At 39.3% G+C, this 11,988-nt stretch overlaps 1 protein-coding gene across 4 annotated transcripts in view; it reads left to right on the forward strand.

The window, feature by feature from the left end:
* TBC1D15 (TBC1 domain family member 15) overlaps positions 1-11,082 on the forward strand; it is a 74,749-nt gene extending 63,667 nt beyond the window's left edge. For all 4 annotated transcript variants that reach the window (XM_006121546.5, XM_006121545.5, XM_014572783.4 and 1 more), the window contains 5 exons: positions 5,281-5,380; positions 5,837-5,934; positions 8,185-8,301; positions 8,953-9,039; positions 9,707-11,082. In XM_006121546.5, the coding sequence (XP_006121608.2) occupies positions 5,281-5,380; positions 5,837-5,934; positions 8,185-8,301; positions 8,953-9,039; positions 9,707-9,925 (621 nt within the window). In that variant the 3' untranslated portion in view covers positions 9,926-11,082. The remainder of the gene's footprint in view (positions 1-5,280; positions 5,381-5,836; positions 5,935-8,184; positions 8,302-8,952; positions 9,040-9,706) is intronic.
* Positions 11,083-11,988: the final 906 nt, after the last annotated feature.

Here is an 11,988-nt window from a genome sequence, read left to right on the forward strand (position 1 = left end):
TGGGGTTCCTGTGTGTTACGTATGCTCACTTCGGGACTGGCAGTGCTAGGTATGTGGACAGTGCAAGTGTTTTGAAAGGGTTGGGAAAGCGCTGTGTCTAGCATGAACAATGGGCCTTCTGTGACATAGTAATTTTGTCCTTGATAGGGCTGGCCTTGGAATACCAGTCTCAGGAAGTTATAACTCCTGCAGAGTATTTGAGATGGGCATGGAAGCACCCACGAAAGACTAGAGAGGAGTTTTTGCGAGACATCCTGAGTTGCCATGCAGACACCAAACATAAAATGGAGGGATAATGGCTGGAGGGAGCTAAAGAAGAGCACATTGTGGCTCCTAAGCGTTATGGAGCTCCAAGTGAACATGCTGGAGGTGCTGCAGGCACTGCAGATGAAGCAACTACGTGACCAGCCCACCTGCAGCCAATGTCCCAAAACTTTTTCCAACACACCCCTGCCCTTCCTCCCCCTATGCAGACCCAAGCTTGTCAAAAGCTGCTCTAGAACCCAGGTTCAGTGCAATGTTGCCATGCTGCAAGCTACTTGCTGGGCTCTGGAGTTGTTGATAAACAAAAATGTGTGTTAAACTGTATCCTTTGGACTAGCTTTATCTGAGCGGTGCTCAACTCTACTAAAGCATTCCTGCCACACAGCAGGTTCAACACTGTCACATCTCATCACCAGCCTCTTGGCACACCTATTCACAACAGCCCAGGTCTGCCTCAGACTTCTGGGCCATTTGGCAGCTTTCACTTATGTGATCCATTACACACAGCACAAAAAGCAGTCTCTTCATCTGTGCTGGCCACCTGGACAAGGTCCTCATGATCCCACAGAGCATACTTACCTGTAAAGTGGTGGATCAACCCAAGGTGGGTGCCTGAGACAGTGCCATTTGTAAGTCCATGACCTATGATCTTGCTGTTGTTGGATGCCTCAGACCTTGACTGGGGGCACATCCTGGGACTTTGTGATCATGGGGAAGTTGGTCTCTGAAAGAGCATGCACTATGCATAAACATCAGAGAGCTCAAGGACATCCACCTAGCTTGTGCGGGTCTTTGTGTTATCTGAGTAAGTTGTACAGGTCTTGATGGACAATATAGCCTTGATGTAAACAGATAAGGGGAAGTATGCTCATTAGCTGTATGTCAGGAAGCCATCCGCTTTGTAGGACTTTTGTCCCCCACATGATATTTACCTGGACGTTGTACATCTTCCCGGCTTCTAAAATGCACTGGCAGATAGCCTTCTTATGCGCTCCCCATCACTGAGAGCTCCACTCTGATGTAACCCTGATGTTTTTCCAAATATGGCGACCCCCCCCCCCCCATGGGCGTGTTCTCTATGGCACAGATCAAGAAATGTCTCCAGTTCTGCTCATTCAAGGTCTCATCAAGGATTCCCTTTTGGATGCTTTTCTTCTTTCAGGGATGGGAGATCTGATGTATGCATTCTGGCTGATCCCTCTCATGAGCACAATCCTGTCAAAAATCGAGACACAATGCATGAGTCGTCATGATCACCTCAGCATGGCCTTGCTAGCACTGGTTCAGCATGCTCATGACTTAGCTGCAGCCACTCTGTGGCCACTGTCCAAATGCCCAGATCTGCTCTTGGAAGACCTTGGCTCTTGCACCTGGACCTCGCCCTTTTCACCTCACAGTTTGGGTGATATGTGGCTGAACACAGAAGAACTAACCTGTTACAGTCAGATGCAGTAGGTTTCTAGAGTTACTTAGGTGGCAAAATGGAAATGATTCTTCTGCTGGGCATCAGAATGTAATGTTTACCTGACCCAGTCATCGCTGCAGTTCATCCTGGGCTACCTGCTTCATCTAAAGCAACAAGGCCTTGCCTTTTCCCTCATCAAGATACTCTTGGCAGCCATATCAGCTTTTCATCTGCACATTCAAGATTGATCGGTATTTTCGCATGCAATGAAAGGAACTTGAAAGGGGCCTGGAGTACTCTTACTGGAGGCCAGAGACCTGGTTCTCCAGTGTGTCCTCAAACTTGACCCTTACTAGGCTCACAATGCTGTCATTTGAGCCTATGGCTTCATACTTCCTGTTTCATTTGTTGTGGACAGTTGCTTTTCTTCTGTCCCATTACCTAAGTAAGGAAATTCCCCAAAATAAAAGCTCTCATGTCAAAGCCTCTGTATATGGTCTTCTGCAAGGATGAGATCCAACTGTGACCCCATCCGGCTTTCCTGTTGAAGGTGGTGTCCCCCTTGCATGTCAACCCAGAGCCACACTCATCCAGTGATGGAAAGTAGCTACATAGTTCAGATATTCGGTATGCACAGGCATTGTATTTGAAGCACACTCCACCTTTCCACAGGTTGACTCAGCTCTTTGTAGTGACAGTGGAAAGAATGCAGGGCCTTCTGGCATCCACTCAGAGGATCTTGCACTGCATTACCTCCTGCATCCGTACCGGTTACAAGCTGGCTCAGGTCCTGCTGCTGCCTATTGTGAAGGTCCACTTGACCAGAGCACAAGCATCCTTGGTGGCCTTCCTTGCACGTGTCCCAATTCAGGACATATGCAGGGCTGCTATGTGGTCTTAATACATCATGAATGTCTGTAATAGTGCTGTTAGCCAGCAGGCCACATGGACTTGGGTTCAGCAGAGTTGTGTTGCAGTCTGCATGTCCATGAACTCCTACCTACCTCCAGTGGTCCTGCTTGGGAGTCACCTCTAATGGAATGGACATGAACAAACACAGCAGCGGTGGGCAATAATTTTTGATCATAGAATCATAGAATACTAGGACTGGAAGGGACCTCGAGAGGTCATCGTGTCCAGTCGCCTGCCCCCGTGGCAGGACCAAATATTGTCTAGACCATCCCTGATAGACATTTATCTAACCTACTTTTAAATATCTCCAGAGACGGGGATTCCACCTCTGGGCAATTTATTCCAGTGTTTGACTACCTTGACAGTTAAGAACTTTTTCCTAATGTCCAACCTAAACCTCCCTTGCTTCAGTTTAAGCCCATTGCTGCTTGTTCTATCCTCAGAGGCAAAGATGAACAAGTTTTCTTTCTCCTCCTTATGACACCCTTTTAGATACCTGAAAACGACTATCATGTTCCCTCTCAGTCTTCTCTTTTCTAAACTAAACAAACCCAATTCTTTCAGCCTTCCCTCATAGGTCATGTTTTTTAGACCTTTAATTATTCTCTTTGCTTTTCTTTGGACCCTATCCAATTTTTCCACATCTTTCTTGAAATGTGGTGCCCAGAACTGGACTCAATATTCCAAGTGAGGCCTATCCAGCGCAGAGTAGAGCGGAATAATGACTTCTCGTATCTTGCTCATAACTCACCTGTTAATACATCCCAGAATCATGTTTGCTTTCTTTGCAACAGCATCACTCTGCTGACTCATATTCAGCTTGTGGTCCACTATAACCCCTAGATCCCTTTCTGCTGTACTCCTTCTTAGACAGTCGCTTCCCATTCTGTATGTGTGAAACTGATTGTTCCTTCCTAAGTGGAGCACTTTACATTTGTCGTTATTAAACTTCATCCTGTTTACATCAGACCATTTCTCCAATTTGTCCAGATCATTTTGAATTATGACCCTATCTTGCAGATTAGTCGCAACCCCTCCCAGCTTGGTATAATCTGCAAACTTAATAAGCATACTTTCTATGCCAATATCTAAATTGTTGATGGGAGGCCACTCCAAGATTTTGGAAAGTGGTTGAGGGCTGCACTCTTCCATGATCTTAATGAGGGATGTGGGGTCTGGAATGGAGGTTGGGTGCAGAATGGAGCTTGGGGTAAGAGATTGGGGTGCAGGAGGGAGAGAGGGGTCTCGGAGGGAGTTTGGTGAAGGAAGCAGTCACCTGTAGGGACACTATTCAAAGGGAAAAAGAAGTGTGCCTTGTTCAGTAATTATGATTCTTTGACGTGTGTTCCTATGGGTGCTCCACTACCTATTCGCCTCCTCTCTGCTTTGGAGTGCTCATCTTTGATTCTGCGTTAGAAGAGAAACTGAGGATGGTTCACCTGCACAACACTGATTAGCCTTATGACAGAGCATAAGAGAGGGTGGCACAGTGCATGGATGAGCCGAACAGACACTTACCAGAACTCAATGATTAGAAGTGCAGACATGCAAACATCTTTACAGTGGAACTTGCATAGGGTTAGGGTTCTCAAAGAACCATATTAGTGCACAAGATGAGTAAAGTCCTTTTCTGTCCTGCTGGATTGGGCACAACAGTGAGTCTAGTCCATAAAGTATGACTGTTACAACATATATGAAATACTGCCTGTATGATACACTGGAAAAATGAATTTGTGTATGCCTGAGCTCTTGTAGGGGTAATATACTTTTTTTCCCCCAAATTATAGTGTTATTCATTTAAGCAAATGCTCTTTTCCAAGAACAACTTTGCATATGGAATGTTGTGAAATGAACACAATGGTTTAGCATAAAATGCCCTCAATTGTCCTCTGACGGGGTATAGAAAATTATTAAAATGATGATTTCTGCCTTAAACTCTCTAGCTCCTATTTGGAGACAGAGGAATTTATTCGCTGTAAATCTTGTATCCAAGTTGCAGAGTAAGTATGTCTGTGGAAGATTAAGTACAAATATCCCTGAGCCAGAGAGACAGCTTATTTATTGCTTAAGCTTCCAATTGAGGGCAAAAATTTACCAGACCTTGGCTCTGTTCTTTTAAACACTTAGGCTACGTCTACACTGGCCCCTTCTTCGGAAGGGGCATGCTAATTTTGAACTTGGGAATAGGGAAATCCGCGGGGGATTTAAATAAACATGGCCGCCGCTGTTTTTCCGGCTTGGGGAAAAGCCGGAAAAAAGCGTCTAGACTGGCGCGATCCTCCGGAATAAAGCCCTTTTCCGGAGGATCTCTTATTCCTACTTCAAAGAATAAGAGATCCTCCGGAAAAGGGCTTTATTCCGGAGGATCGCGCCAGTCTAGATGCTTTTTTCCGGCTTTTCCCCAAGCCGGAAAAAAAGCGGCGGCCATGTTTATTTAAATCCCGCGGGGGATATTTAAATCCCCTGCGGATTTCCCTATTCCCAAGTTCAAAATTAGCATGCCCCTTCCGAAGAAGGGGCCAGTGTAGACGTAGCCTTACTGTATGAAATAGTTAACAGTAACCTTCTGTTATTAGAGCAATTATTCTAACTTATGTGTAAACTTGTAGTTTTTTTGTGAATTATAACCATTTTTAATCTAGTGTACTATTTATCAGTATCAATACCTGACAGAGTGCTAATATTTATTTCCCATCAAGCATGAGAATTTTGAGGAACAAATGCAGGGTATGAAGACACAATTAATTCAACTGAGTACTTTGCTTCGCTTGCTAGACAGTGGGTTTTGCAGTTACTTAGGTATGTATAACATCTCAAACAACTTGTTGTTTTTAGAGTAGTATATGCCTAGACATTCTAAAGTCCTTTAAACACTTTACCAACATAAATCTGTTATATTTTTAATTCAGGACTGCTTTATTCTTGTAATTTGGCCATAGTACAATGTCTTTGAAAGAAAAGAAACTTACTGTTGTATTTCTTTGTGCCCTAGAGTGCAAAATCTTTATAATGTGTCATTATGTATGCTGTTGTCCTACATGAACAATAAATATTCAAATTAAAAACATTTAACAGATTTTAATTGGTTTTCATGAATAGCAAAATTGCTGTGTCATGTAATTGATATTTAAGCAGAACTTCCCACTAAGTTTAATGGAGACTTAGTTTTAATAAATTAATGGCAGGATAACAGCCCTATAAAATGCATATTTCCTTTGTTTTATATTCGGAAGAAATGTGTCATTCTTTTGTTAGAATCTCAAGACTCGGGATACCTTTATTTTTGCTTCCGATGGCTTCTGATCCGATTTAAAAGAGAATTTAGCTTTCAAGATATTCTTCGATTATGGGAGGTAAGAAAACAATTAGATACTTAATCTAAATTTAATTCCACTTGTCTTTGGAAGGTGGTTGATTTCAAAAAAAGACCGGTGATGACACAGTGGGGACATACTAGTACAGTTTTTGTAGATAAATTGTGCCTTTCTTACCTATAAGAAGACTTTTTAAATTTACACTGTAAAAATGCTCTGTCCGGGTTGGTGCAGCGGAGCCAATCCAGCCCGGGCGGGTGGGGAGGTGCTTCAGTCCCTTAATTGGTTAAACTTCACATTTTTACACACAGACACATACACTAAATATTTAGATTAGGGATATAAAATCCCATTTAACTGTGTGTGTGTGTGTGTGTGTGTGTGTGTGTGTGTGTGTGCAATTTAATTTTCTGTAGTGATTGTTTTTTGCTATTCTTACCCCTTTCAACTAATGAATAAAGATATCAAAGGTGTTTGTAGAATCCTACTAAAATGTGCTGGTTCTCCTGAGTGCATCTTAAAAAATGGAATACAAACATTATTTTTCAGTTTCATTGCCAGGAGAAGTGATACTACAAATCACATGCTTTGTTGGCTTTTAAAAATGTTCAAAAAACCCATTTAACATCTAATCAAATTGTGGCGTTTATGCCAACATTTCCTCCATCTGAAGATTAATGCCATTCTTTTAGAAAGTTAGGGTCTGATTCACCACTACATCACTCCAATTTTATACCCAAGTCATTCTACCAATACAAAAATAGAGTGCTGTCAAATGTACAATGTAAACAGAAAAAATACCCAATTTCTTAAGTCAATCCTCTTTCAGATACAGTAAAAGTAAGGGTTACTTGTCTACAGTAAATCCAATATTTTCAGACAGAATTGTGATTTAGCAAGTTGGACTGTTGTCATGGGGTATATGCAATATATGCTAAAAATATGCAAGGGCTTTCTTTGTTAGTGTGTTCAACCAGTTTTAAGCTAGTGCAACACAAACAACATAAGACTTGAATGATGGTGAATTGGGACTTTTGTCTTATAACTTATTACAGATTTTCATATTCAGTGGGATAGCAGTGGGCACACGTAACCCCCTACTATGATTGTGTCTGAAAAGGCATAAGGTGGTGCTGGGGGAAGTCTTGTTCTCAAATTTTTTGAGGTTCTGCATTTTGATAGTATTTGTGTATGATCAATTTTTGTTGGTGATTTTCACTTCCTTTTCCATCTGGTGGTATGTAACATTACTGCCATGCACTTCCCTGGAAAAACAATAAGTAGTCCTGTGGCTAGGGTTCCCACTAAGCTGTGTGGTAGCATGACCCCACAGCTGCTTAATAAGCCCCGCCAGCCAGGGACTCAGAGCTTCAGGGACTCAGAGCTGCCTGGCTTGGGGATGGGCACTTCTCCCTCAGTACAGCAGCTGCTTCTTTTTGAGGACAAAGCAGTGAGTCTCTCAGACAGGTATGGAGGGGACATGCAAAATTTTGGAAAAGTAATAATGGACCTTTTTAAATAGTAGTAATTAGGAAAGCAAACATATGTACTGTGGCTTTAAGAAAAATTTGCTGAAACAATATATACAATCAACCATTACACCTTCAATTTTTTAAAATAACTAATTTGGTATAACTACAAGGCCATAACCAGGGCAGGGCAGCACTCCAGAGTACAAAGCTAGCGAAAAGGGTAGGGAGAATAAAACAAAACAAAAAAATTAGGGTATAGAGCCCTACAGATGACATGGCATTGCCACCCTTCTATGCTGCTGCTGTTGGTGCTACTTTCTTCAGAGCTGGGTGCCTGGTCAGGGGCCACCACTCTCCAACTTCAAAGGCAGCACTGCTGCAGGGCTGTACCTCCCACCCCTTTTTTAGTCTTTTTTTCCAAATGCTGTTTCCCCTCCACCTCCACTGGCTTCATTTCAGAGTTACTATTTCAAAATAGCAGTAATGTGGATGCTCCATTGCTGCTATTTCGAAATAGCTCCTCCTCAAGGCTATTCAAAGTAATTACTCCCCAGTGCTTCCAAATTGAGGTACTGCATCCCATCCACATTAGGGGAGTTTGCCTTGGACTAATTTTGAGGCTTCCCTGTAGTGTGGACGTTCTATTTCAAAATAGTTACTTTAAGAGTTATTCTGGAATAACTTATTTTGAAATAGCCTTGTAGTGTAGATGTACCCTCAGTGTATAAAGTTGTACTTCATTGTCTTTTTTTGGTCTTCAGAAGAAAGCCATCAATTTTCATTTCCAATTTCAAAAGCCGTTTTAATACTTTAACAGGTAATGTGGACAGAGTTGCCTTGCCAGAATTTTCATCTTCTCATCTGTTGTGCTATCCTGGAATCTGAAAAGCAGCAAATAATGGACAAGCATTATGGTTTTAATGAAATACTAAAGGTATCTGATACGGTTCTTAATTTTAAGTGTAAATTAATCCTTCGAATGGATTCTTTTCTGGTTTTACATTTGGGAAAAAAAGGACATGAATGTATAGTGTGTGTCCTCCTGAGTGGTTATAGTTAATTCATTCCAGAATTCTTTAAGGGGCAAGGTAACCCAATAATTGTAATCATGGACCAGTCATTTCCCACCTGTTAAAGGTTAAACACTTGGGTTAATAAGTGTCAATATTTTCACTTTAGTAGATAGAATATTAGTATTTAACTCTCTTTGAACCACTTAGTAAATTGCATAAATCTAAATCATTGTTACTTCATCTTCTCTAAATGTATGTAGTGTTACCTCTTGAGCTCTTGGAATTAGGAATTGCCTGATGTGAGATGCGTTTGTATATTACACTACAGCAAGGAACATTGATAAGGACTCATCTTAAGAATCCTATAAATGCTGACCAGTTGCTTTGAGATGCTGAGCACATTCAGTTCCCATTTATCAATGGATGTGAAGCGATTTAAGCTTTTTTTTCAAGTTTGAAGCCTTAATCTCAATGTGGCATTTACAACAGAGGAGAATATTATTTTAACACAACAGCGTATTTTTTTCTAATCTGCTATTTGCCATTTCTGTTTTTTATAAACATATTTTTAGCACATCAATGAACTGTCTATGAAAATTGATGTGGAAGATATACTCTGTAAAGCGGAAGCAATTTCTGTGCAGATGATGAATTGCAAGGTAAAGTTATTTTAAAGTTATATGAGTATTTGATACAGTAAAAAATACATAGTTGTCCATAATAAAATAAATATAGAGCTCTTGAAATAATTCCTTTTGAAATAGTTCAGTTTTTAGATGTGATGGGAATATGTAGTCAGCCTTTGATTAGATATTTTACAAAAGCCTCATATACCTCTATAGTCAGAGTTGAACATTTGGTATCAGAAGTATATTACTGTGTGAAGAAAGCTGGAATTTTGCTCTTGGATAGGTTATTTTGATGTGTTCAGATCAGATTAGCTGATATACAGGTGAGTTCACGTTTGATATGTGGGAAGTTGAGGGTGGAGTCGGAGTAACACTACTGCCTATTGGACAAAAAGCACATAGACTTCATTTGGTTTCATAGGACAGATGAATAACATTGTTAATCAGATAATAATTACATGAATACAGTTTATTTTTTCAGGCAGCAAAGATAGCAGCTGGACATTTTCTTGAAAATAATCAATCTTTATGCAATATTAATATTAAACATATTTTCACTACAGATTAGACTTTATTCTTATAAATGCTTTCAGGAATTTAAGAGTAATATGTTTGTTAATGTGTTCCAATTAACTCTCTTCTATTTAATATGTTTAGTAGAATAAGATATACAATGATAAATGTTTCCTCCTCATAGGAATTGCCTCAAGCAGTTTGTGAGGTCCTAGGGATGGAGAACAGTGCTGTGACAACCCCAGATTCAGACACTAGAGAAGATGAAAGTGTTACTGTGATGAGTCCTTCTGCATCAACATATCAAAATATCTCTATGCCTGTAACTGCTGCCAATGGAACAAGAGATAACTCACAACAGATGGCTGAGACACACAGTGCCCATAGATTGACACCTACATAATTACTTCTGGTTAAATTCTTGAAGAGACTCTTTATTGCAGCTCTTTTTTCAAGCACTTGAGGGGTGGATGTTTAGAATTTGGTGTTTGATTAAGCTTTAAGGTTTTGGAAAGAAATTCTGTACTGTAATGCTCCTGCATTAAAGCTTTACAACATAACCTGACCTACTTATTTTTGTAGTAACTTCTACCACAATAGCCTTTTGTTTTCAATAACATTCCTTACTATTTTTGTAGCAAAGTGCATTTCTTTTTTTGGTGATGAACTGGAAATGGCTAATAGTTAAAAGGTGAATGATTTGGAAATGATGCATCTGCTGAGTTTTGACTTTTATAATTTTAAGCTTTGGTGATTCTTAGGTTTGATCAGATTCAGCATAGGCAACCTGTACATCATTTCCATGGAAGAGGGACATTTCCATTTCCAGAAGAGGAATGTTTTGTAAATGAACAGGGGTTTTCCTTCTCAAATGTTTACAAAAATATTTGTTGCTGTTTGAATGTAGATTTGAAATGGACGTTTTTGACTTGCACAGTTTCATGTCCAGATACTGATTTTTTTTGTGTAATTTAGGAACGGATGAACAGTATATTTTTTACATTTAACATCTCTTCCCTTACATGCATACACATATATACCCTGTATACATAAGCAATTATTTGTGAATACTAAAAGGATAGCATATTTTCAATATTTGAATAAACTTGACTGTTCATACAAGTCAATTTGACCAAATTAATAAACTCAAGCTGAGCTCTTTTTGAAAACTGTTTTCTAAATAACCACTACTTCTTGTAGGTATGATCAGTTCTGCGCCTGGTGTAATTTTACAATTAATTTCTTGCAAAGTTTATCTTTACCAATAATGTTTATCATCTTTTCTAATAGTATATTAACTGATCAGTAGACTCCTATTTAAACTGTTTCTATGCCAGACTCTTTGGGACACGTAAAAGCAGATACAAAACTACTTGGATATAGTAGTCACAATGATCTCAATAAAACATTCTTTGTATATGAAAAAGGGAGTGTGAGTTTATACCATGCCATGCTGTCTGACTTTAAGTCTTGCGGTATTTAACATAACTGATCCAATATATTCATTGTTATTTCACAACTATTGTACATATTATATTATAAAATAAACCTCAAAACCAATTTGGTGTGTTTGTTTAAATCTTATTTAGGGACACACAAACTTAGTTTTGTGGGTGATATGGGAAAATTAGTAGAAAATTGTGCATAGCTAATGGCTGTTTCCAAGTCATTTAAATTTTGTTTTGAGTGGGTAATGAAAGGCAATGGAAAAATCTGATTTCTCCAGAGAAGAGTGTACTGTTCATCATCTCGAGCCCATTGTTGATAGTGAGTAGGCAAAGGGAAACATTTTCCCCCTCCTACTTTGGAGAAACTTACTACTGTATTATTAATGATGATGGTACTGTCCAAAGCAAATACTTGAATTGATACACAAAGACTTCAGTATGTAAAATAAATCATTGAAATGACTTGAGACTTGGTTAAACTTTTCACACCTCTTCTACACAAACACAGCGAAGGGTGGATTGAATCAATATAGGTTTTGTTTTTAATACCGTCAGTGTGTTATCTTTCATCAGTTAATAACTAAGAAATCCATTCAGCAAAAATCAAGGATACAGAACTCAGCATCTCCACAGTCTTTAATTTCCTCTTTTACAGGAAATTGCTTTGGCGCATCATGATACTTTTGTCCCCCTTTAGGCACTGAGTTTTTGGGTAATTCTTTTTATGTAACAAAATTGAATACTTTTTTTTGGTCTAGTATATTACATGAGTTAAAAGTGTCAAGTTACTTTAAATAAGTTCTGCCATAGTATGTTTTAGAGCAAAATATCTTGCTTCACTGAGAAGGCTTGCACAATATATTTCTATAATATTTAGACAAATAACCTATGTTAAAGTAATGTTTATATAGGGATTATTGCTAAACCATACACAAATTGTGAAATTTTATTAGGAACTTTGCTCAGTTCCTCACCATTATCTCATGCATTCTATATGATGAGGACTGATCCCTCTCCA

This window comes from Pelodiscus sinensis, chromosome 1 (assembly GCF_052426305.1).
Source record: "Pelodiscus sinensis isolate ZL-2025 chromosome 1, ASM5242630v1, whole genome shotgun sequence".
Lineage (NCBI taxonomy): Eukaryota > Metazoa > Chordata > Testudines > Trionychidae > Pelodiscus > Pelodiscus sinensis.